The sequence below is a fragment of the Amphiura filiformis genome, chromosome 17 (genome assembly GCF_039555335.1).
Source record: "Amphiura filiformis chromosome 17, Afil_fr2py, whole genome shotgun sequence".
In the NCBI taxonomy this organism is placed as follows: Eukaryota; Metazoa; Echinodermata; class Ophiuroidea; order Amphilepidida; family Amphiuridae; genus Amphiura; species Amphiura filiformis.
Genome location: NC_092644.1, coordinates 4,025,834 through 4,050,475, shown reverse-complemented (window position 1 = coordinate 4,050,475; position 24,642 = coordinate 4,025,834). Strand labels below are relative to the sequence as shown.

At 34.9% G+C, this 24,642-nt stretch overlaps 1 protein-coding gene across 1 annotated transcript; it reads left to right on the top strand.

Moving 5' to 3' along the window:
• Nucleotides 1-337: 337 nt before the first annotated feature.
• On the top strand, nucleotides 338-16,957 carry LOC140136816 (vacuolar protein sorting-associated protein 28 homolog). Its single transcript, XM_072158414.1, has 7 exons — nucleotides 338-491; nucleotides 2,164-2,192; nucleotides 3,093-3,220; nucleotides 4,079-4,184; nucleotides 8,647-8,748; nucleotides 9,572-9,717; nucleotides 16,772-16,957. The coding sequence occupies exons 1-7, from the start codon at nucleotides 455-457 to the stop codon at nucleotides 16,887-16,889; spliced, it is 666 nt and encodes a 221-aa protein (XP_072014515.1). The 5' UTR covers nucleotides 338-454; the 3' UTR covers nucleotides 16,890-16,957.
• The last annotated feature ends 7,685 nt before the right edge of the window (nucleotides 16,958-24,642 follow it).

Genomic DNA, 24,642 nt, shown 5'->3' with positions numbered 1-24,642 from the left:
TTCTATATGAATACGGGTTGGAATTTTCGATATTTGTCACTTACGTTAGAGGGGAGGGGGGAGGGGGTTAGCCTTCTAACGAAAGGACTTTCGTTTATAGGGCTTCATCGAACTTTTGGGTTGTTCCGTAAGGAACTTTCAGATCTGTCGAAATTTCAGGCCTGAGAGCTCGAGAGCCTGCGAGAGCCTGGAGAGATAATAGCGCCATCAAAATTATTCAAAGTTGAACAAAACGGCAAGGCAAAACGGGAAATATCCCGATTAGCCTCATTGCGGGTGGTGCGGTATATCTGTCAATCAAGCTGTAAATTTAATGACGTCATGACCATAATATGATGAATCAATGTCACAGGCGCAGGATCAACACCAACCAACCCGTCGATCAAAACAAGCAGAGTAAAATAAGGAAACAAATATTTTTTGGCGAATTTGGGAGCACGAAAGCAAGGAAAAGATGTTTCAGAGTGTGCAACCTTCACAGGGTAGTTCAAGTAAGTACCAGTTTTGCCTTTTCAAGTCATATTCCCGACCGCCAGTCACCCATTTTCAGTAAGCTTACACAATACATGACTGTACAAAAATTCAATTGAAATGCCGTACAATGACAATTGCAAATTTAATACAAGCAGTGACCAGTGTTGTTGCAATGGCAATTTCATGCATGATGAACGTATAGTATTCAGCAAATTCCTTGCTCAAGAAGTCTAGCCACAAATTTGCTCAGCGACAGTTTCGCTTTATTACAAAACCGCAGGGCGCAGTCAATCTCAGTCAGACTCAGTCACAATGGTCAAGAGGCCCCAGGCAAGGGCTCAAATATTACTATTTCATCAAGGTTTAATATTCTAACAAGCTTAAACTAAAAGTTTCATCTAAGGAGTCAAGCTTTAAACTATTAAGCAAAAATATCCAACAAGCTAAAAACGATTTTTTTACCCGTTTTTTAACAAGCTAAAACCAATTTTTGAAAAGAAGCTTAAAACATCCATTTTTTCATCGTAAAAATCATCTAAAATTTTTTTAGAAATACAGTGACCTACCTAATATTACTAATCTATGTTTCCGATGATATCCAAGAAGCTAAAATATTGTGAAAGAGGGCAGGGCTTTGAGTAATGAGGGAAATTACGGGGTAAAATACATCACATTTTTCGACAAATTCGCCATCTTGAATAAATGCAGAATTGCGTCACGCAGTAAAACGATGTCAAACGCGCTTGAAAATGCATGATACGCTAGCGTAAATTACCGTCAAAACGGCGTACATCAAGCGCTTGTGCTACTGCGAAAACTTGAGCTGGCATCGCTGGTTTTGTTACCAGCTCTTTTACGTCAAAAATAGCCATAAAAACATGAATTTTGGAACAAAATAAAGCTTGTTCGATGGAATAAAAGGTATGTTTACACAGTTAAAAACATGTTTAACCTGGTTGCGAAAGTTTAATATGATAAATTTGCAATCACATGGTCGTAGCTAGGCAAGGTCATGTAGGTCGCGCGATTGTGTTATTCTATGAAAAGTATGCTGACGCAGAAGGTACATCCTCTCATGATCGAGAATTTGTTATTTTGGCTATAGTACAATAAGTCATACCTCTATTTTCTCAATTTGAATTTTATCCTTTCTAGGCCTAGGTATGACTGCATGTTACCATAAAATTTGCGTCAATTCCCGATGTGATGATATGTGCGCCACGTTTTGTACTTGTAGGCTCCGATTGCTGATTACATATATGAAAACAAGTATTTAACCAGCGGCACAGTGTAATTTACCCAGTATAAACTTCAAAGTAATGCACCATATTGCCTTAGCTCCATATTTATCACCCATATTTATCCAACAGTCAAATATTTGTATGATCGACAACGATGTACAGCGATTTTTGAAACATTTTTCAGCTAGTAAAACGGATGCGTTTGGGTTTCAAAAATATCTTAGAAAGGTATAAATTGTTTTTTTAATGATTTATTTTTACAATTATAAAAGGAAAAAAATAAATAAAAAAATAAAATGCGACCCAAGATTTTTGTGATTTTCATGATTTTCGCGATATGTACTTTTATAGTAAAATGAAGACACCATTGATTCTCCCTCCATACACACCCCTTACATTTAACTTGAAGACTTTTTAAAACCAAGTCTATTTCATTTATTTCTTCCAGATGCTGCCAACAGGCCAGAACTGTTTGAGGTATGTACTCTCCTGACCATTGGTCTAAAGTAGGATGGGCCTAATCAGTCACAAAATATTTAATGTGAAATATTTTGCTGCTTTTACTAATAATAATGTATTTTCAGATTTAAATTGTGTAACTTTAGAGTAATATTTTATATATTTTTGAAGGACATGGGCTTTTAATCCATATTTACCCTAGGACTTATACTAAGATCAGCTTGTAATAGGCAAGAATTATTCGGTTTTTGTTACTGCGCACATCAATAAAGTCCCAACATACGCCTGCGTGTCAGTCAAGCAATACGCAAAGCGCAGTTTGCGTAGGTGGTGCGGCAAGCTGTTTGTACGCTTTCTATTTCAATCCAGGATGTTATGAGTCCCGCCTATTATGAGCTGATCAGAGTATACTGCCCCCACCTACATGTAATTAGTGATTGCAGTAGTGTCTCTTTAATAATGAACAAAAGTACACCAGGCAGCCATCAGAACGGTGAACCCAACATCAAAATTGATCGTGGACAGGCTAACTGGTTCACGCTATCTGTGTTTGGAACCACAGTCAAAATGATCACAACACTAAGTCAATTAAAATGGGTTGAAACATGTGTGCAAACCAAGTGTGAACCAGAAACTATGGTATGATGTACTCACTACGACCTCGAATGGTGACACAAGACATAATAATAACAAAAAGTATAATATTTTTTAAGTACTTTGTCTCTGTGGTATTTTTTGTGCACACACTGTGAAACCCTTATCAATCTTGGTTGTGTATGGCATAGACTGGGAGGTGCAATTTTTTTTAACAAGATGAGGTTAACTTAGCTAACTTTGTAGTTTGTAGTCTATAGGGTTGGACCTAACATATCTGTTTTCAACAGGTTTTTCCAACTTGTTTAATTTTTTATTTTACAGGAAGTCAAACTTTTCAGAAATTTTCGAGAACGAGAGAAATATGACAACATGGCCGAGTTGTTTGCAGTCATCAACACACTTCAGTGGTTAGAAAAAGCTTACATCAGAGATGCAGTAACACCTAAAGAGTAAGAACCATGGCTCATATCATGTCAAGGATATTACCTAAAGATTAGCGACTCAAAATTGCACCACACATAACGCTATGATTAATCCTCCATCTTGTTTGGTGGCTCACAGAGGGCAAAAAATGTACATGTACCTCCAGGATATTTCAGTAAGAGCCTGAAATTGAAGGATAATTTGAGTCGTTAAACTTGAGCGTAATAGCGCATGCAGTGCTTAGATGTATAATGCCTGCATTATACATCCCACGATGATCAAAAGTCCCTGAATGTTCCTCAGAAGCAAACAAAGCATTCGTGATCATTATTTGATTTAATAGCAATTTGCTTAAAAAGGTCTAACATTGTTGGCCAGGCGAACTGACCAGGTTTGTGCAGTAACCATGGTATCTAAATACCAGCAATTACTAAATGTTTATAAATTTTATATTAGGATTGGGGCTAGTAACCTTGTCCTTGCATATCACAATGTTCTTTTACACTGGTCAGGACCTTGGTGAGTTGAAAACTTTTGGATTATGTTTTGCCATAAAATGTTATCATATTTAATGGAATCATATTTAGTACATCATCTGTAATCCATGTAGAACACTTTTTACTAATTCTATGCTTTTTGAAGGGCGCAAAAAGGTGTAAAAATACATTTTTAAACAGTTTAGCGGAAATGTTAACATTACCATTTGTACACTGTCCCAGTTTGTTTGAGACTAATCATTTCGGACTAATCATTTGGGAAGTCGGTTTCATTGAATTTCTTGTAAGAATTAAGATATTCTAAAGCTATGTTATATGTATGCTTTTTGTTGTCCATGCCCTTTCATAACTTACATTGAGAATGTTTTTGTGTTTTCATGTTTGTAGATATACTGCAGCTTGTTCCAAATTACTTGTGCAATATAAGGCAGCTTTCAAGCAGGTACAAAGTGACCAGATACCCAATGTAGAAGCATTTATGAAGAAATACAGGGTGAGTCAAATTATTGCAATATAAAGCAGCTTTCAAGCAGGTACAAAGTGACCAGATACCCAATGTAGAAGCATTTATGAAGAAATACAGGGTGAGTCAAATTATTGCAATATAAAGCAGCTTTTAAGCAGGTACAAAGTGACCAGATACCCAATGTAGAAGCATTTATGAAGAAATACAGGGTGAGTCAAATTATTGCAATATAAAGCAGCTTTCAAGCAGGTACAAAGTGACCAGATACCCAATGTAGAAGCATTTATGAAGAAATACAGGGTGAGTCAAATTATTGCAATATAAAGCAGCTTTTAAGCAGGTACAGAGTGACCAGATACCTAATGTAGAAGCATTTATGAAGAAATACAGGGTGAGTCAAATTATTGCAATATAAAGCAGCTTTTAAGCAGGTACAGAGTGACCAGATACCTAATGTAGAAGCATTTATGAAGAAATACAGGGTGAGTCAAATTATTGCAATATAAAGCAGCTTTTAAGCAGGTACAAAGTGACCAGATACCCAATGTAGAAGCATTTATGAAGAAATACAGGGTGAGTCAAATTATTGCAATATAAAGCAGCTTTTAAGCAGGTACAGAGTGACCAGATACCTAATGTAGAAGCATTTATGAAGAAATACAGGGTGAGTCAAATTATTGCAATATAAAGCAGCTTTTAAGCAGGTACAGAGTGACCAGATACCCAATGTAGAAGCATTTATGAAGAAATACAGGGTGAGTCAAATTATTGCAATATAAAGCAGCTTTTAAGCAGGTACAGAGTGACCAGATACCCAATGTAGAAGCATTTATGAAGAAATACAGGGTGAGTCAAATTATTGCAATATAAAGCAGCTTTTAAGCAGGTACAAAGTGACCAGATACCCAATGTAGAAGCATTTATGAAGAAATACAGGGTGAGTCAAATTATTGCAATATAAAGCAGCTTTTAAGCAGGTACAGAGTGACCAGATACCAAATGTAGAAGCATTTATGAAGAAATACAGGGTGAGTCAAATTATTGTAATATAAAGCAGCTTTTAAGCAGGTACAGAGTGACCAGATACCAAATGTAGAAGCATTTATGAAGAAATACAGGGTGAGTCAAATTATTGCAATATAAAGCAGCTTTTAAGCAGGTACAAAGTGACCAGATACCCAATGTAGAAGCATTTATGAAGAAATACAGGGTGAGTCAAATTATTGCAATATAAAGCAGCTTTTAAGCAGGTACAAAGTGACCAGATACCCAATGTAGAAGCATTTATGAAGAAATACAGGGTGAGTCAAATTATTGCAATATAAAGCAGCTTTTAAGCAGGTACAAAGTGACCAGATACCCAATGTAGAAGCATTTATGAAGAAATACAGGGTGAGTCAAATTATTGTAATATAAAGCAGCTTTTAAGCAGGTACAAAGTGACCAGATACCCAATGTAGAAGCATTTATGAAGAAATACAGGGTGAGTCAAATTATTGTAATATAAAGCAGCTTTCAAGCAGGTACAGAGTGACCAGATACCCAATGTAGAAGCATTTATGAAGAAATACAGGGTGAGTCAAATTATTGTAATATAAGGCAGCTTTCAAGCAGGTACAAAGTGACCAGATACCCAATGTAGAAGCATTTATGAAGAAATACAGGGTGAGTCAAGACATGCTACACTAACAAAAGAAACTGCAACAACATTTTTGAAGTATTGCTATTTCTGATCATCAAGTACAACTATACGTCAGGCAAAAAAAAAGGTTGTTTGCTTGTCCTCCACCAACCGACCCTAATCTGGAAAAAGTTAATTTTGTTTTACTGTACAAATGAATGCCGACTCTAATTTTGGAAATTCCAGAATTTTTTTTTTCTTTCAACATTTTTGACATCCTGAAAAGTTTTTTTCCAGTTCTAAACTGTTTTAAAAACATGAATGAATTGGTTTACAGTAGAGAAATATCCCAATTCACAACTATTTGGGCTATTTATGAACCTAATTAAAGGCATACAGTCATGTTTTGGCTATGAAAAAAAATTGAAAATCCCGACCAACCGGCCCAATTCTGAAAAAGTTGTGAAGGACAAGCAAACATTCTTTTTTTTGGCCTCATTCTGAATAAGATTATGGAACTAAAACTGAATGACTTGCACTGCAAAATAATTTCTGTATGATACAGATTATGAGAGACTGTGAATTAGTGGTTAGAATTCTTGTTTCTGGTGCATGATGTCCAGGGTTTGATTCATGGCTGTGAAAAACTTGCTGGGGTAGTGACCTGGAAAAACCAAGTGTGAAAATAATTGGCAACATCTGTAGATTAAATTCAGACTTCAGCTCTCCCCGTGGTGCATTTACAGTTGGGTATATGTCGTACTACATATTAGTGGTGAGAGAATTCCATCCTTCGGGGGTGGGGGAGGGGGGGGGGAAGGTGGGTGGACATTAAGCTGGCATTCTCATGTACAAAAGAGTCATACCTGTAAATGTAGCTTTTATGCAGTCAGTTAGGGAAAGAGTAGGGTGTTAACCTCTGACTGTTCCCAAACCGTCTCAGTGTTCAGATGGACTGCTATTAACAGAAATAACTTCAAATAAGCTTCATAAGAGGCTTTCATGGGTTGTCCAGGGTTATCAACCCCAAACAAATCAAATCAACGGAACCAAGGAAATGCTGTTAGGAAGATTGCGTCATTGAATGGAAACAGTTTATGGAATCCCTAGGCTTAGAGAGAAAACGCAATCTCGCTTTTCTCGCCGTGAATCTCGCTTTTTAGTGCTTTTCTCGCTTTTAAAAGATTCATTTCTACCACGAAAATCTATTTCTGTGGCGAAATTTTGCAGAATTCGACAACCATTGCAACTAAAAAAGCTTAAGTTTGACCTGATTTTCCAGCCTGAATGTACAAAAACGGTCCATTTTCTGGCACATTCATGCAACAACACAAGTAATATTCTTTATTTACTACTCAAACCTTGCAGTATATTGACCTTTTAAGCTGATTTATGAGGACAAAATTTGTGTATTTTTGATAGTCCGTCGGCAATTTCCATGCTTTGTTTTGGTATCACTCAGGGTATGGAGTCAATGAAATACTGCCCTCACTCAATTTTTTTTTCCTTTTTTTTATTTTCTCCAATTTTTGGGCATAAATCTCGCTTTTTTCTCGCATTTTGAAGTTGCCATCTCGCATTTTTGGTCAAAAAATTGCGTTTTTTCTCTTAGCCTAGGAATCCCCTTGTAAATGCCTGAATCAGATTTTAGACAGATTTAAGATTAATGCACTTCAACTATGAATATACACTGGCCATATACACTGGAATATACATTGCCACAGGCAATGTACATTATATTTGAATAGAGAACTTGACGTAGATCTGGATTGTGGTCGCGTGTCTTGAGCTTGCCACCAAAAAAAGGTGGCGACGTTACATTTTACCAAAGTCGACTCAAAACAAATGATGATATCTCTGTCAAGCAAGAAGTTATTGTCATGCTTGTGGTCTCATTTTATTGCTAAATAAAATGCACTTTCAACCCTGTAAAAAGAAATACTTGAACTTTTTTAATACTGACACTGTGCTTCATAGAATTCAGAATGGGCAGGGTGGCGGTGGTGGGGATGTGGTGGTGGGGATGTGGCACACACAAACTCTATGGGATTGGTATTTTTAGTGCGTAATCTGCTTCTGTAAAGGCTGTAAATTGGATTTGGACTCTATTTAGCATCTAAAAGACTCATGGCCTTACAGCTAAACAATTCTACTAATTGTTTTTAATCATTTATGATTGGTTTAGTCTAGAAAATACAAAATTTTCCATACAAAACTACCCGTTGTCATATTAAACACTGTAGTAAGTAATGCAGATGTCTTCAAAATCTAAAAGTTACTGTAAAATTTTAATTACTTATCCTATCATAGTCAAAGTATAGATTTTCTGAAGGGAAATTTGACGAGGAATCTAAATATGGACATATTTTTTCTGTATGGGTTAGGGGAAATGTTTAGGTTCAAAATATGTTGAATTGTAAAAAAATCTAACATACTTTGGGACACCCTATATTCCGAGATTACCAAACAGCTGTGATTTTGGTTTCTTCCAAAGTCAGTTGGCTCTCCATATCCTCTAAGCAAATGAATGTTGTTTACTTCTAGTTTATTACTGTAAGTTGGTAATAAGCAATGCATTGAGCGACCCATTTTTTATCAAAATCTTTTTTATTCCACCCTGTATAACTTGCAGGTCACCCTGTATAATGAGTTGAAATGTATATATTTGAATTGCTTATGCCTTCAGCTTTTCAAAAATGTATACTTTTGCTAGTTTAGGGTTGATGATTGTCGAGATAATCTAATTAGAAACCCGGTTGGTGTAAAAAATCATAATATTTGTCATGTAACGCTAAGGGTGGCGAGTTCAGGACACACGGCCTTGTAAAAGATTTGCATTGGTGGTAATCATTTTGTTCTTGTATTCAGATGGATTGCCCAGCAGCCATGGAAAGAATAAAAGAAGATAGACCAATCACAATCAAGGATGACAAAGGCAACACTAGTGAATGTATAGCACAAATAGTTTCGGTAAGTAGTTTATTGCAAATTATATAACGCACATGATGTGTCTTTATGGAAAGAGTGAGGTTTAAATATTTTTAATTATTAAAGATATGCTGTCATAACTGACACAGTGACTCAAGTGACTTGACTTGACTTGACTTGACTTGACTTGACTTGACTTGACTCCAGCTAAATATGAGTCCAAATGATTTGACTTATTATGTCCCTGCTATTTAATGGTGTCCCTGGTTCAGTCCTGTTTGCTAGAGAATTGATTTGGATAATAAAATTCTTGATTTAAATTGGTAACATAGATATATTCAGACATTTGCTCTCCCCATTGTCCATTTTATAGAAGGTCGATTGAGTGCAGATCCGTCGGAACACATTTTTCAATACGGAATAAATGCTAACCTCATCGTGATATCATCCAAGCAGCAAAGTTCATTTCCCATTGAAAAAGCATTATCTGACGGATCTGCAGTCGACCATTCTGATAATAGAAATATTGAACCATGAACATACTCTGTCCTTCAGAGGGGATATTAAGCTGTTAGTCCTGTGTATTATGGTTTTAGAGAGTCATATATGTATCACAGTCCATTCTGGGAAAAAAGCAGGGTGTTAACCTGTGTCTGCCCCCGTCTATCCTGGTTATGAGGTATACCCGTAGTAGAGTGTTTTTATCACAGAGGGTATATACATTTTTGTACCCTTGAACCTCACATATTTACTAGTATTTAAAAAAATGCGGCTCCCTAGCTCTGGAGTAAGATCAATTATATGGAGATTGGACACTTCGATGCAATCAACCCATTTTAAATTATTCTGTTTTTTACCAATTTAGTTATTCATCACAGTAATGGACAAGTTAAGACTGGACATGAAAGCAGTGGACGAGATAGAACCTGAACTAAGAGAGCTGAATGACACAATGAGTAGAATGGGCACATTACCAACAGAATATACTGGCAAAGACAAGGTTAATGAATGGTGAGTAGATGGTAGCCAATAAGAATACTGGATGAGATCATGAGTAGAATGAGCTCATTACCAACAGAATATACTGGCAAAGACAAGGTTAACGAATGGTGAGTAGATGGTAGCCAATAAGAATACTGCATGAGTAGAATGAGCTCATTACCTACAGAATATACAGGCAAAGACAAGGTTAATGAATGGTGAGTAGATGGTAGCCAATAAGAATACTGCATGAGATCATGAGTAGAATGAGCTCATTACCTACAGAATATACTGGCTAAGACAAAGTTAATGAATGGTGAGTAGATGGTAGCCAATAAGAATACTGCATGAGATCATGAGTATGTTGTTAATATTAAAGTATGAGTACAGTGGAGTTATTAATGTAATTTGATGGACCAAACATGTAAAAGAAACAACCAAACATTAGGCACTAAGCAACCGCTATGAGTGTACCATTGGCGCTGACATATTGGAACTATGTCAGCACTGACATATCACAGTTGAAGGCTAAAATTCTGTTTCGTATCATACAAAAAAAAAATCTGCCATCTTCAAAATGCTGTGTATTTTGGGGTGAATACTTACTCACATTTTGGTTTTTTTTAAATATATTTTTCTGTACTTTGTATCCATTTTATAGAAGTAGTAAAATCTGTTTTATTTTGTGGCATATATGTGACTGGATACTACAAACTAATTTCCTCCTCTAACTTAGTGCTGCTATTATATTTAAAGAGAATGTTTGTACTTATTCAAGTTACCTTGTTTTGTCTAGAAACACTTAACTACCCAAATTCATTTTTGTCCAATTTTAACAAACAAGGCATCATATGAAAGGTTATTTAATTTAGAAACCTTTCAGATTTGGGCATAAATGCTGAGATTCAGAGAAAATCTCTCCACAACATGTTTTTTGACCAAAATATTCTCGAGAAACGTGACAAAAAAATTTTTTGAAAAAACATTTTTTTTGTTAATTTTTAACCCCAAAACAGGTCCCAGATATTTATAGCTAGTCTTTAAAAATAATATTTTTTGTTACGTTTCCTGAAAAAATTTGGGTAAAAAAATATTTTTTAAAAATTTTCTCCAAAACTGAGCAAATTTGACCTCACAGATGGATTTGTTTAGTCTTTGCCATCCTAAATTTACATACTTTTATAATCTTAAAGGGGTACTACACCCCCTGCCCAATTTTGTGCCTATTTTTGCATTTTTTCTCAAAAATTATAAGCGCATTGGTGACAAGTAAGATATGTATATTATAGGGGCAAGGACTACAACTACTGCACTGGAAATTTTATTTCAGCACAGACAACAGTTGTGGAGTTACAGTCAAAAATGAGGGAAACCCAATATTTGATTAATAAATCAATAACTACTTGTCTTGATTTGCTGAATTTTCAGTACAGTAGTTGTAGTCCTTGCCCCTATAATATAGGCCCCCTACATATCTTACTTGTCATCAATGCGCTATAATTTTTGATAAAAATGCAAAAATAGGCACAAAATAGTACCCCCTTAAGACCAACAATTTGGTAGTTATGAGGCTCCAAAATGTCCATAATTCCAGGGTTAAGACCAAGTTCCTTAAATTAATAGACATAATTGATATGACTCTAGAATAGCTATTTTTCTACAAGGGTGTAGTATTGGAGTTAGCTACCAGGTACTTTATACTCAGAGGGCAATCCAACGACCTGATCATAATACAAAATGCACATTAAATGTACAAGCATTGCAAACGCTGCTCCAATTCTAAAAAAATACAGCACTCATTTTTTTTTTATTAAAAAAATATTATCAACTTCTGCCCAATGAAACACAGCTCAATCCTAATTATTCATTTAGTACTAATTGGCAATAAAAGTTAAACTTCATATTTGGCCAAATTTATGAATTAGGGATGAAAACATGCATTTTTAGGGTGTTTTCACATGCTGTGATAATCAAGTCTATAGACCTGTATGAAGTCTAATGTCACTTTATGCTTCCTAATTTTTGAAAAATACAGGTTTCATTCTTATAACCAATCATTTAATTAAAGTAACACAAAAAAGTGAAAATTAGAGTAACATTTTGGCATATACTCCAAAATTTTTGAATTTTAGCCTTGTTCCGAGTCTGAATTGTCAGGAAACATGCCGAAAATGCTTGTTTTTGTCTCTTTTTTCAAGAAATTGGTCAATTAGTAAACTTTTTCTTTTATCTCCAGTTAGTGCTAAATGAATGATTAGGAATGAGCTATGTTTCATTTGGCAGAACTTGATAATATTTTTAATCCGAAAAAATTAGTGCTGTATTTTTCTGGAATGGGGAGTAGTTATAGAAATTGTGTATGATTGGTCTTCCTTCTGAAGGGCCAAAGTATGTATACCATATATGGTATGTATGACACTTTGTATATAGCCAATGATTGAGAGCTTCAGTGCTGTCAAAACTGAGGCAATCAGGATATAGTGTGATATTTGTCACATAGTAGCACCTGATGTCAAGAACAGTTGTGTGTATTGGGCTATTCCATTTAAAATCCACACTACCCCTGTGGAAGATTTTAGGAATATCTTCCACAGGGGGAGTATGAATTTCAAATGGAATAAACACATTAGACAGCTCCATTTGAATTTCATACATCCTTGTGAGAAAGATTCAATCTGAATCTTCAATTGACGGAGGGAGAGTTTCAAATAGAGCTGCTATGTGTTCATTCCATTTGAAATTCATACTCCCCCTGTGGAAGATATTCCAAAATCTTCCACAGGGGTAGTGTGGATTTTAAATGCAATAGCCCATTATGAAATGTAGCTATCTCTAAAATGATAGATCTGTATGTCAGTGTCTATATTTCTATGGAGTGGTGTGTATATCTGTTTAATGTCGTCACATTTGACATGACTGTCTGTATAAATTTCAAATACAAGGTCAATTAAACTGTCGGTGTAATACCTGTGATTAGTCAGACCATTCTCAGATATCAAAATTAAACTTGTGTTGGAATACAGGAGGTGCTGGTTCTTGTTTCATCCCAATATTATGATCAGCTAGTAAGGGGCTGTGCAATAATTACGAGCCCAGGGGTCCTTTTCACTGAAGTTTGCGAAGCTTCGCAAGTCTCGAAATTGTTCGTAACTTGCGATGAGTAACTTATGACTTGTTGTAAGTAATAGGGATTTACTACAGGGACCCTACATAAAGTTACATCTAGTATTGGGTATTCATAGTTTTATAAATGGTTACTTGAGTTACGAAGGGTTGAAAGTTTGCTTGCTCTCTCTGGCATAATTGTAATGTTTACACATGTGACATGTCCCAACTTGAAGCCGTGTACCGAAATGAAATTGGCTGAAGTTGTTGTGTTTGTAAGTCCACCTAGCAATTTCGACATAAAGTCATATTATAGGATAGTAAAAATCAAAATTCAGGTTTTGGCATCTCTGTTTGTGTCATAGATGTGCTAACATGGCCACAATCCCCGAAATATGTCTTGAAACATTAAAGCGTCTTTAGGGGAAAATAAGTCCCCCCACTCCCCCGTGCAATGTTGAAACGTGCAAATGTGTTCAGCGTGTCTCCAAAGTGTCGCAACATTGAATGATGGGGGTGGGGAAGGGGAAAGTGTTAATTGATGGCCCAGCTTTCTTCTAATTCCAAATATTGAACATTTTCATCCACATTAAAAATACACTTTTGATTTCATTCAGATGCCTAAAGCGTTTCAAGGACATTTTTGGGGGATTGCAGCTTAGAGAGAATGGGTAGTCAACACTCAATGTACAGAACGTATAGGCCTACTGTTTTTGTTATCAGAAAAAAAACTCTGAATCAAGTATTACAAATTTAATGGTTTTTACACATATGTGACTCCTCGCCACAACTGAGCCCGGATGTCGCCAATCATCATTTTTGAGATATTCAACCAAAATATTCTGCTTGAAATTAGCTTTAAAATGATGTATATCATGTCTATAGTACTTGACATTTAAGTAGTGAAAAATCAATAAAACAGTCAATAAATCCTTTCTTTCCTATTGTTTATTGTTAAGTTCGATGGAGCATATCTCAATAGTGGCACTGGCGACATCCGGGCTCAGTTGTGGCGAGGAGTCACATATTAATAAAATCAGGCCATTTCTTTATTATAAAATTGTGATATTACAATTCATATGTATAGAGGGTATGCAAAATGACGTCACTCATAACACAGTCATCCTCATTTAAATAAAATTCTGTCCTCCATAAGGTACCACGGGAAAATTCGTATGATAATACAATATAACATGTGATAGGTATGAATGGTTGTGGAATCGATCTAGAGACCTGTCCCTCTGTCATCTTAAGTTATCTTAGAGCTGTCCTCCAGCATGGCTGCCATTTCAATTGTTATACCGTTCCGGTTTGTGTATTGCATACACTCTATATCAACTTGATGAGAAATACCTGGACTAAAAAATTTAAACAAATGTTAGATCAATTTCACTGTATGACCAGAATTTAAGCATGACATATCAATATTATATTTATTATGCAAATATGGCCCGGGAACTAACTTTTGTTTGTCTATTTCTTGTGTACAAGGTCGCGCATTACGTACATCAATGGACATCAAAAGAGCTCTCCAAGAGCTCTCCAAGAGCTCATGTGTACGTACTGCTCACGAACTGTTCATAAATGTACGTCATCAGTCTGCTGCATTGGAAATCAATTTTGCTTTGAATGCTGAAAGGGCCGTACAAGCCAGCATTTTACCAACACAATTTGTCTTTTTTCAGGAGAAATACAAAAAAAAAAATTGCAACAAGTGTCAACTTGTAATGTAATAATTATTCTCTTAGAATGGAGTTAAACTTGTTTTTGCAATATATATGCCCTTTAAGTACAAGAAAAAGGCCACTCCCAGCGATCTAGTGAACAATTTTACTGTTAGCCTTTGGTTCAAGACAGAAGAACTCTTAATCTAATCTCTACCGTATATGATTTAAAAAATGACTCCCATATGTGCACTTTGTTACAGGGTTGGTGCGATTTAAATCACGATTTAAATTGAATGATTTCTTTAAAAAAATCACTGATTTAAATCAACTTTTTCAATTTTTCGATCAATTTAAGGGATCTAAAATGAGCGTTTATTACGTTTCGACAGTATTTTTGTGGGACATGAGAGCACCTCAGACCTATCGAATTGCATTCTGAATCTGAAGCATGTCTTTCTGATATCAAATAATTTTCATTTTTGAAAATTACAATATAATCTAAATTTTATGACAAATTATAAAAATTTGATATTTTTCAAATTTTTGATATATAACAGTCCTCGAAGTAAATTATATAAATCTAATGATATATTCTTAAAGTGTATGTAGCAGGAAGGAAAAGCCGACGGTCAATTGAAAAATTTGACCTTTCATATTGAAGATATGGATTTTTTTCCCCAAAAGACCTAATTTTTTTGTGTGTTTTGGGAAAAAAATCCATATCTTCAATCTGAAAAGGTCAAAATTTTCAATTGATCGTCGGGCTTTTCATCCCACCTACATACACTTTAAGTATAAATCATCAGATTTATAAAGTTTACTTCAAGTACTGTTAAATATTAAAAATATCAATTTTAATGATTTGCCATAAAATGTGTATTAAATTGCTAATTTCAAAAATCAAAATTATTTGATATCAGAATGACATTCTTCGTATTCAGAATGCAATTGATATGTCTGATGTGCTCTAATGTCCCAAAATAAATACTGTCCAAACGCTCATACCCCAGCCCTTAAGTTAATTTCTTTCTTACATTGGCTGTTTTACTTCATTTCTAATGCTTTAACACCTAAATTATATACATGTACAATTAAATACCTCCATGATGTCATTTTATCAATTGTTCAAAGGTGCAGAATTCAACAGTTTTTTTCCCAGGATTTTACCCAATATTTTCTTTGAAATTGTCACATGTTAAAACATGTTTTGATTTTTTGTAAATACATTATAGGATTGTGCATATATCTAGCATTCCACTGGTCTCTTTTGACTTTATCATGGGTTATAGCAGTTCTCGGAATAAAAAAATGGATTCAAATCAAAAATTGATTTTTTTTTTTTTTTTTTTTTTCAAAAAATTAAAAAAATCGCCAACCCTGCTTTTTCTCACCAAATTTTGTACTTCCAGACAAATATGACATTCAAAATTCATCAAAAGATTTGTGTGTTATATAGAACAAAATTTTTAATGGCATTCTTTTTTCAACCAAAATTCAACTGCCTTATTTTCCAATTATTGCATACCGGTATTGAAACTTGTACATAAATATTTCCAGCAATTCAGATTTCACAAAATTATCTTTTGCTTTCCAAATTAGATGCTTTACAGCAAATTTTGATAAAAAAAAGACCTCTGCATCATTTATCATACAAAATTAATCAAATAAAATTACCAAGTCTAGTTCAGTGAAGTTGAAGATTAGTCCTCAGAGCAGCTATTTATAGAGAAGTTGTGATTTGTGCTGCCTTTGAAGATAAAATGTGTATGGCTCAGGTGGTCTGTGTATAATACATTAACTTACTTCACACTTTCAAATTTTATGTCAACTATGATATCATACTAAAATTATGGCTGGAGCAACGTTATTTCATGTGTAAGGTTTTGATTTTCTTGGGTTTTTTTTTGTTAAAATGTTCATTAAAATGTTTGTTGTTGTTATTTTCTTTTGTTGTTTTTATACCGATTGGGCTATACGACTTAAAATATACACTGCCCCTGTGGAAGTCTTCCACAGAGGGAGTATGAGTTTTGAATAGAAGAGACAATTGGGTAACTTCCATCATATTCCAAACTCCATTGTGGAAGATATATAAGTAAAGCCATAGTACAGGGGGAGTGTGAGTTTCAAAATGATTAACCCTGACCAATTACATTTGAAAAACACACCCCTTCTGTCTTCCACAGGGGTTGTGTGGATTTCAATTGGAATAGTCCATTGGGCTATTACAATGGGATTAATATTAGCTCTATAACACTGAGGGACAATAAGAATAACAATAATATTGTTTTTCATTCTGTGTATCGTTACAGGTGGAAGACCATGAGTTCCATGAGAGCTGCAGATGAACTGAGTGAGGAGCAGATAAGACAACTGCTCTATGATCTGGAATCGGCTTATAATGGATTTGTTAGATGTTTAGGGGCATAATCTGGGTTTGTTTGGGGAATGGGGTGGTATTTAAGCCAAAAAAAAAAATTGTTTGGTTGCCCTTCCAAGACAATAAATTTGTCGGTAGGTCGATCCTTTTTTTTTCTTTTTCATGGACTCTTCTTCGATTTGTTCTCCATGAAAAGGCTAAGTATTGACAAATGCTTGATCATTTTATAATTATAATTTTATAAAAAATAATTGGTGTGTTTTTGGACTGGATTTAAATGGAAATACTTCTTGTTTTCAATCAAATATGCATTTATTAAATAAATTGAGTGGATAACAAATATAAAAGTCCTTGATTCTGTCCAAATTTAAGGTTTCTTCTAAAAAAGTGATTGAAAAAAAAACAACCCAAGATATCCAATGTTTTGGGTCGGTTGGTTTGAGGGCAACCAAACATATTTTTTTTACCCTTAATGTAAGTTGCCCTAAGAACATTGTAGGTAAAAATACAAACACAGACACTTAAATCAAGTTATCAACCATTCTTGTATTCTACTCACTAAATGTCCAATAGCCTTAAGCTTACTGTATTCATTCCATTAAGCACCCATGCCCCCATCAGCGCCCACCCAACAAATTTGTTATTTGTGTAACATAATATTATTAAGCGCCCATGTCATAAATGTGCAATTTATGCCTTCATACATTGATCTTTTTTTATCTATTGACCTTTTAAATACAGTAAAATTGTGTTTTACGCCACAGGGACTGTCTTTTGGAATTTGCAGGAGAGCATTAAATAGCTCTACTGGAGCCTTCAAGGAGAGCAATTTAGAGCATTTACAATAGAATGTAAGGAGAGAATGGTCAACTAAGGAGAGCTAAAATCACTCTCCTATATCAGATTTAAGGAGAGCAAAATTCAGTCCCTGACATCATATTACTTCAACAAAGTATTCCATTTTCCAGCAAAATGCGATAAAACACAGCAAAATCAAAATTAGCACCTGCCTAATATGACTTTGTTAAGCACCATGGGTGCTTAATGGAATTGAAAATGGTACATGGGCACGCTTAATGGAATGAATATGGTACATGGTGCCTAGCCCATGGTCAGAGGTATTTTAGGATCTGTACATTGTGAAGTGTCAGGGCATAGAAAATAGGGTATGGTATTGGTATTGGAGTAGGAATACCTTGGCTTGGGTAAATATTGTTTGGAATCTTCATATATTGGATTAATTACATGATTAAGGCAAAACATTACAGGTAGATAAGTCTGAAAATGTTTCTTTTCAACCAGGTGTGGTGTTGCCTACTCCTACTCATGGATGACTGAACATATGACATGCTTTCTCATACGCGAGTGTTCCCCATCCTTGACAATCAAAATTTGGCAGATCTTGGAGTATTAAGTATGGAGGACTGTATGAAGTTGTATTCTCCCCTGAAATTATTTTATACTCATACAAGTGAAGGGTTGCAAGGAAAAAAGATGGTCACTCAACAAGCACATATGTGAAATTGAGGTTTAAAGTTTTATATGTATTGTGGAAAACAACTCTTTTAATGTTGCGGGAACACATAATCTATGTGCTGAAAAAAGTATGCATAATAAACAGACAAGCAGACTTCAGTATTATCATGATTAATATTTTTACAAGGAGGATATAATTGTTTGTATAAGGCTAAAACAAATTGTTATGTCTCAAAGCCCATGGCAGTTTCAAAAACAAATGCGGAATGAATTTTTTTTTAAAGATTTTTTATGACTAAATTTTGAATTAAGATGTCATTTTCGAGTGCTCAGAAGTACACAGCATAAAATTGTGGTTGATTTACACAGTTGAAATACTAATATCAATTGTTTGATACCTAAACAATGCAAGTATATGGAATCCAGTATTTTTTCTTCCAAATTTGTCACAGAATTTCATGATTTAACAGCAAAAAGACTTAAAAAAAAGGAAAATAAAAAATGAATTTGTCGTTTCAGCTGACATGGACGCACTATAAAAACGAACACGCGCGTGGGCTTTGAGACATAACTTTTTTTAGCGTAATCAAGAAAAATATAAGAAGAGAAATTTGCAATTAAATGCAAACAGCTCGTAGTTTTGTTATAACAGAAGAATAATTGTTATATAATTAACATTTGAATATCCTAATGACAAATCAAGTAAAGAGAATTAAAATGCATACCAAACACTAGCCATTTGTACAACAAGTGTATTTACATTGTATTTGTGTATGCAATGCAGTGGCGGCACCAAGAAATTTTTCATGGGTCATGGGGGCAAAGTGAATTTCGGGGCAAAATCGACCAATTTTGTGCAAAATTGTTGCAAAAAGTGGAAATTTTAGTAATTTTGGGTTTTTACTGGGGGAAACTAGGGGAGCAAGAGTTCTGACGGGGGGGGGGGACATATTCCCCATGCCCCCTGGTGCTGCCACTGATGCAATGTGCTACAGAATTACAGAATATCTGAGGAATTATGAACAAAAAGTAATGTTATCATTTTGTTATTAAAAGTAAAAACTGTAGAAACCTGATGTACATTCATTTATTGTTTTGCTATTTATATGCAAGTTGTCATGTCTATGTCCTGTATAGTTTATGTATAATACCTGTTATTAGAATAAAAGATCTTGTGATATTACTTATGTTATAGGTTATGACAATGTATTTGTTATTTGAGGTAGTCTACTTTAGTAGACTCTTTCCATTTATCATCACTGGTGAACCTTTACTAGTCATGATCACTTCCTCTAGTGTTGTGGTGAACTGTCAAATGCCGGGTGTACTGGTTCGATTCCCGGGTGTACTGGTTCGATTCCCAGCATATTTTGTTCTGTCTCAATTTATTTATAATGTCAGTTCAACCAAGCTTTCTTTCATTTAAATGTAGTTACAGATACTAATAATAATGATCTGGTTTAGATCATGATCCGCCACAGGGGGAGTATGAATTTCAAATGGAATTAACACATTAGACAGCTCCAGTTGAATTTCATACACCCTCTGGGAAAGATTCAACCTGAATCGTCCACAGATGGAGAATGTGTTTCAAATGGAGCTGCTAATGTGTTAATTCCTTTTGAAATTTATACTCCCCCTGTGGAAGATATTTCCAAAATCTTCCACAGGGGGAGTGTGGATTTTAAATGGAATAGCCAATGCTAATGAGTTAATTCCATTTGAAATTCATACTCCCCCTGTGGAAGATATTTTGAAAATCTTCCACAGAGGTAGTGTGGATTTTAAATGGAATAGCTTAGTGCAGCATGAATGTAACTCTAAAACATTGGCATGACTTTGTACATATTGTTTATGTAAATAAAGAATTCACTGCTTGCAATAATTGATCAGTATCTGTACAAATACTGATTTTACACTGTAAATTTTGCAAGCATGGTGAAAAATAAAATATTAATGACAAGAAAACATTCTTTGTATAAAAGCTTTGTTTTGATATTTTTTACTTCAAATTTTGATTGCCTATATGTGATTCAAGAATGCATCCCTATTTAAAAATTTTTATAATTGGTTACAAAATGTGTACATCCATAACAAAACGATGCACTTGTCGGCTGCTACATGTGTCTCATTTCACATAATAACTAGGAATAAGTACCAGACTCATATCAAGTGCAGGTCACTTCAAATCATCCCCAAGTCAAATTGTATAAGAAATGTTATCTGTATTCCTAAACCATGTGACTTGGGATGATTTGAAGTGACCTCCACTTCGGAGATGAGTCTGGTATTTATTCCTAGCTATTATGTGAAATGAGACACATGTAGCAGCCGACAAGTGCATTGTTTTGATATGGATGTACACAAATATGATACTGCTTTTGTATTAAATGCAACTAGGTATTTAAAAGATTTCACAGAGAGGGCTTGGCCTGCCATATATGTGACGTGCCATGTCAAAAGGAGACACTTTTGGGCAGGATCGTAAATGGAGAAATATACAAAATCTGCCCGGGGATGATTTTTTTCATGATTTGGGTTTGTTGCAAATTTGTGGTGTTCTTAATTTTTAAAAAAATTCCCTGATAGTTTCAGACCTGAATATAACTGGCATCTTGTATTTTTTGAGAAATTTTTCAAGGTAATTCCTACTCTCAACATTGTCAATAATATCTTTTAAAGGCCGATATCTCAATTTCCAATTTTATAATACCATAACTTATGAACTCAATATCTTCGCTTAGGTATGACCAATTTCATTGGGGAAAACGGGTGTTGTGGAGTAAAATATCTCTATATTTAAGATATGTAAAAACTGATAACCTGCCCAAAAGTGTCTCCTTTTGACATGACACATCACATATCATCACATAATTCAGTAATTGCATAATATGCAATGCATATGATGCTTACTTACTTGCATATGAAGAGCTTATTTCCAAACCGTGTTAAGTCCACCCACCTTCAAAATTGAGATTTTGATGAAAATGGGTAGTGAGTAACTAGGGCTATCCAGCAATGTGTGTGTTTTTTCCCAAAATTAGTCAAGTCCCGAAATATTGACACACAAAGTATCGATTTTTTTCCAAAACGTGTTAAGTCCAATCCAGTTTGGTAGCAAACTGTGTTAAGTCCACGAACAATGCCCTTGTGGGCAGCTTGTAGGCAAGTAGCACGGCATAGGGCTTCCAATAGTTAATCGCCCAAGTTCTGCATGATTGATAACATTGCCTTGCTTTGCGTCTTCGTTCTTGTTTGATCCTGAGACTAGTATACCTGAATTTGGTCTGCATAAAAAGTTGTTGTTGTTGGTTTTTTTTAAATAATTAGTAGGTTTAGTTTGTATGGGATTTCTAAAATATTTGATAGATACCTCCAGAAAGACACGAAAAGGGTGGGAAGGGGAAGTGGGAGAGGGAGAGGTTGTGATTGTAGAATTTATGTTAGAGGAGTTAGTTTTTGATATTATTATTTTGTATGATTATCAAAATGTGCTACTAAATTCAAGGTATTATTTTAAAGTTAAAGGTATAAAAAAACTTAGGACTTAAAGACTTAAAAACTACGGCTGTCAATATGAGATTAGGGTGGCAGCATGGGGGAGGGGGGAATTGTGATAACTGATAATGTAATAAAACAAGTGGGTATTTCGGGTCATCACTTATTGTCACTGAAATGATGTTTATTCAATTCTGAGAAATGCAATACAACTCAGTTTTGAATTTTGAACTATTTTAAACATCGAATTTTGGTAAAAAATGGTTGGGAGGAGGGGGTTGGAGATGCAAGGTGTTTTGTGGCAAAATTGAGTTTTATAGTAGAAAGAATCACATTTTGTATGTTTTTAATAAATTTGTTATCTTTTAAGACTAGTTTGAGAAAAATTTGTTAGTTCGGTGTTACAGATGCTATGTTTTGTGTCAAAATGTGTTAGGTCCATGCCAGAAATTGCGTTTTGTGTCAAAACGTGTTAAGTCCATGCTATTTTTAAAACAAATTAATTCATTTAAAAAAATCAAAAGTCTCTAGATTTTAACTTTACATGTTTTTATGATCCTATATGTGTCACCTTCACTTCACAGTAATTTTATAGAAATCGAACTTTATTTCATTGCCATAAAGAAAATTCCTGATTTTCTTCAAAGTGAATCTTGTGGACTTAACACGGTTTGGAAATAAGCTCTTCATATGGTGAATTACCCAAAAAACTTCAAATAAAATTGTATTCAATATTCTTCTGATATAAATTGATACTGTTTATGAGACATAATTTTAAGTGAATGACTTTGAGGTGCATCAGTGTTCAGTGGCGATCAGTTTTATATGGGGCAGTGTCCATTGAGGCAAAACCTGAGGGGAAAATGACAAAACCGTACTGCTGATTTGCTACCAATTTATGATTTTTCACAAAGCGTGTGAAAATTTGCAATTTTAATGATTATTATTTGGGGCAAGGTTGGTACGCCATTATTGGTAATGGGAAGTTGATTGTGTACAAGTCAAGGGGATCTAAGCACAATTTCAAAATAATCTGTATCAGTAAATGTGCCTTTTTGTTGGGAAAAAAACATGTGTGTGTTTAAGGTTGGTCTGAACCATAAACCCTGGAATTATGGAAACTTTCGGGCCTCATAACTTCTAAATTGTTGGTCTAAAGTATATAAAAGTATACATAGTTAGAATGGCAAAGACTTGATAAGTTCATCTGAGAGGTCAAATTTGGGCCAAAATGGCACTTTTGGCCCAAAATCCCTAAAATAATGGTTTTTGGCCCACTTCTTTTTTGTGCACCGTAACAAAAAAATTCTTGGGCCAAAATTTTTTTGAAACTAATTTTTAAAAACTAGATCAAAATATCTGGGACCCGTTTTTTCATTTTTTTGAATTTCGACTAACTTTGAGAAATTTGCGCCAAAAATGGTCAAAAAATGCTGATTTTTCAAAAAATCATAAAAAAGCCCGATTTTGGCACAAATTTCAAATATTTTTGGTGAAATTGGTCAAAATTCAAAAAAATGAAAAAACGGGTCCTAGATATTTTGATCTAGTTTTTAAAAATTAGTTTCAAAAAACTTACACATTTAATGCTAACATTGAATGAACACAGAATCAAGAATGGGCGTTTCTAGTATATACAGCGTCTGACTCTACCTGAGGACCTAGCCTGAGTCCCATGGGCTCCAAGAATGGCTCTCCATACACACATGAACAAATACAATGACGGGTCGCCATTGCTCTCCATACACAAATGATCAAATACAATGGAGAGTCCGACTGCCATGCAAATGAGCCAAGTGCCCTCTCAAGGGTCTGCTCTGTGATATCACACTGATCATACTGATCTTTATGTTATTACAGCGAGGCCCACATACAATGTTCAACACAAAGTGAACGATGTTATAACTTGGGGGGCTAACAAACCAACACCGCCAAATTCGACTGACGTGTGTACAACGTGGGATGCTATGAGGAAATTGAATACTCGTTGTCTGATCATGCATGTGTGTTTATGGTTCGGATAGCGGTTACTTAGCAACTCTCGTTCCGCCTTGGGTTTATTGAATACACTCTATATAAAGTCATCAATATGTCGTTTCCAGTCCTTGGCTGAACTATTGGGTTCAGCTATTTATTTTTTAATAATTCTGTTACCCCATAGCATTAAAAAACTAGTATTTTGATAATTAAAATAGCTGGATGCGGTATGCAGCTGATTGGGGTGGTTACGGTCGTTAAAACCACTAACCATGAAATGAGGATATCGAACTAGTTTGCCCCCAGGGCTTCAAAGAACCACAAACCGCTGAAATATGGATATCCAACTAGTTTTTGCCCTTGAGGGCTACAAAGAACCGCTAACCGTGAAATATGGATATCCAACTAGTTTGCCCCACAGGGCTACAAAGAACCGCTAACCGCGAAATATGGATATCCAACTAGTTTGCCCTTCAGAGCTTCAAAAACCACTCACCCGAAATATGGATATCCAACTAGTTTTACCGCAGGGCTACAAAGTACCATTAACCGCGAAATATGGATATCCAACTAGTTCACCTCGCATGGCTACAAAGAACCACTTAGCGCGCAATATTTTTTTACCTCTAAAAAAGAATCAATATCTACCAAAAATCGTTTCAAAAGCGTAAAAAGCGGCCAAAGTTTAAAAATCTTTCCTGTGTGGCTTTTCACCCTTTTTAAACTTGGTCCCATTTATGAAAGTTTCTAAAGACCCATCTGAAGTCATCTATAGGCTACTTGTTGGTTTTCTTAGTTGTCAGTGTTTATTTTGTAGAGCAAATGAATTAATGTTTGTGCGTAATTGAAGTA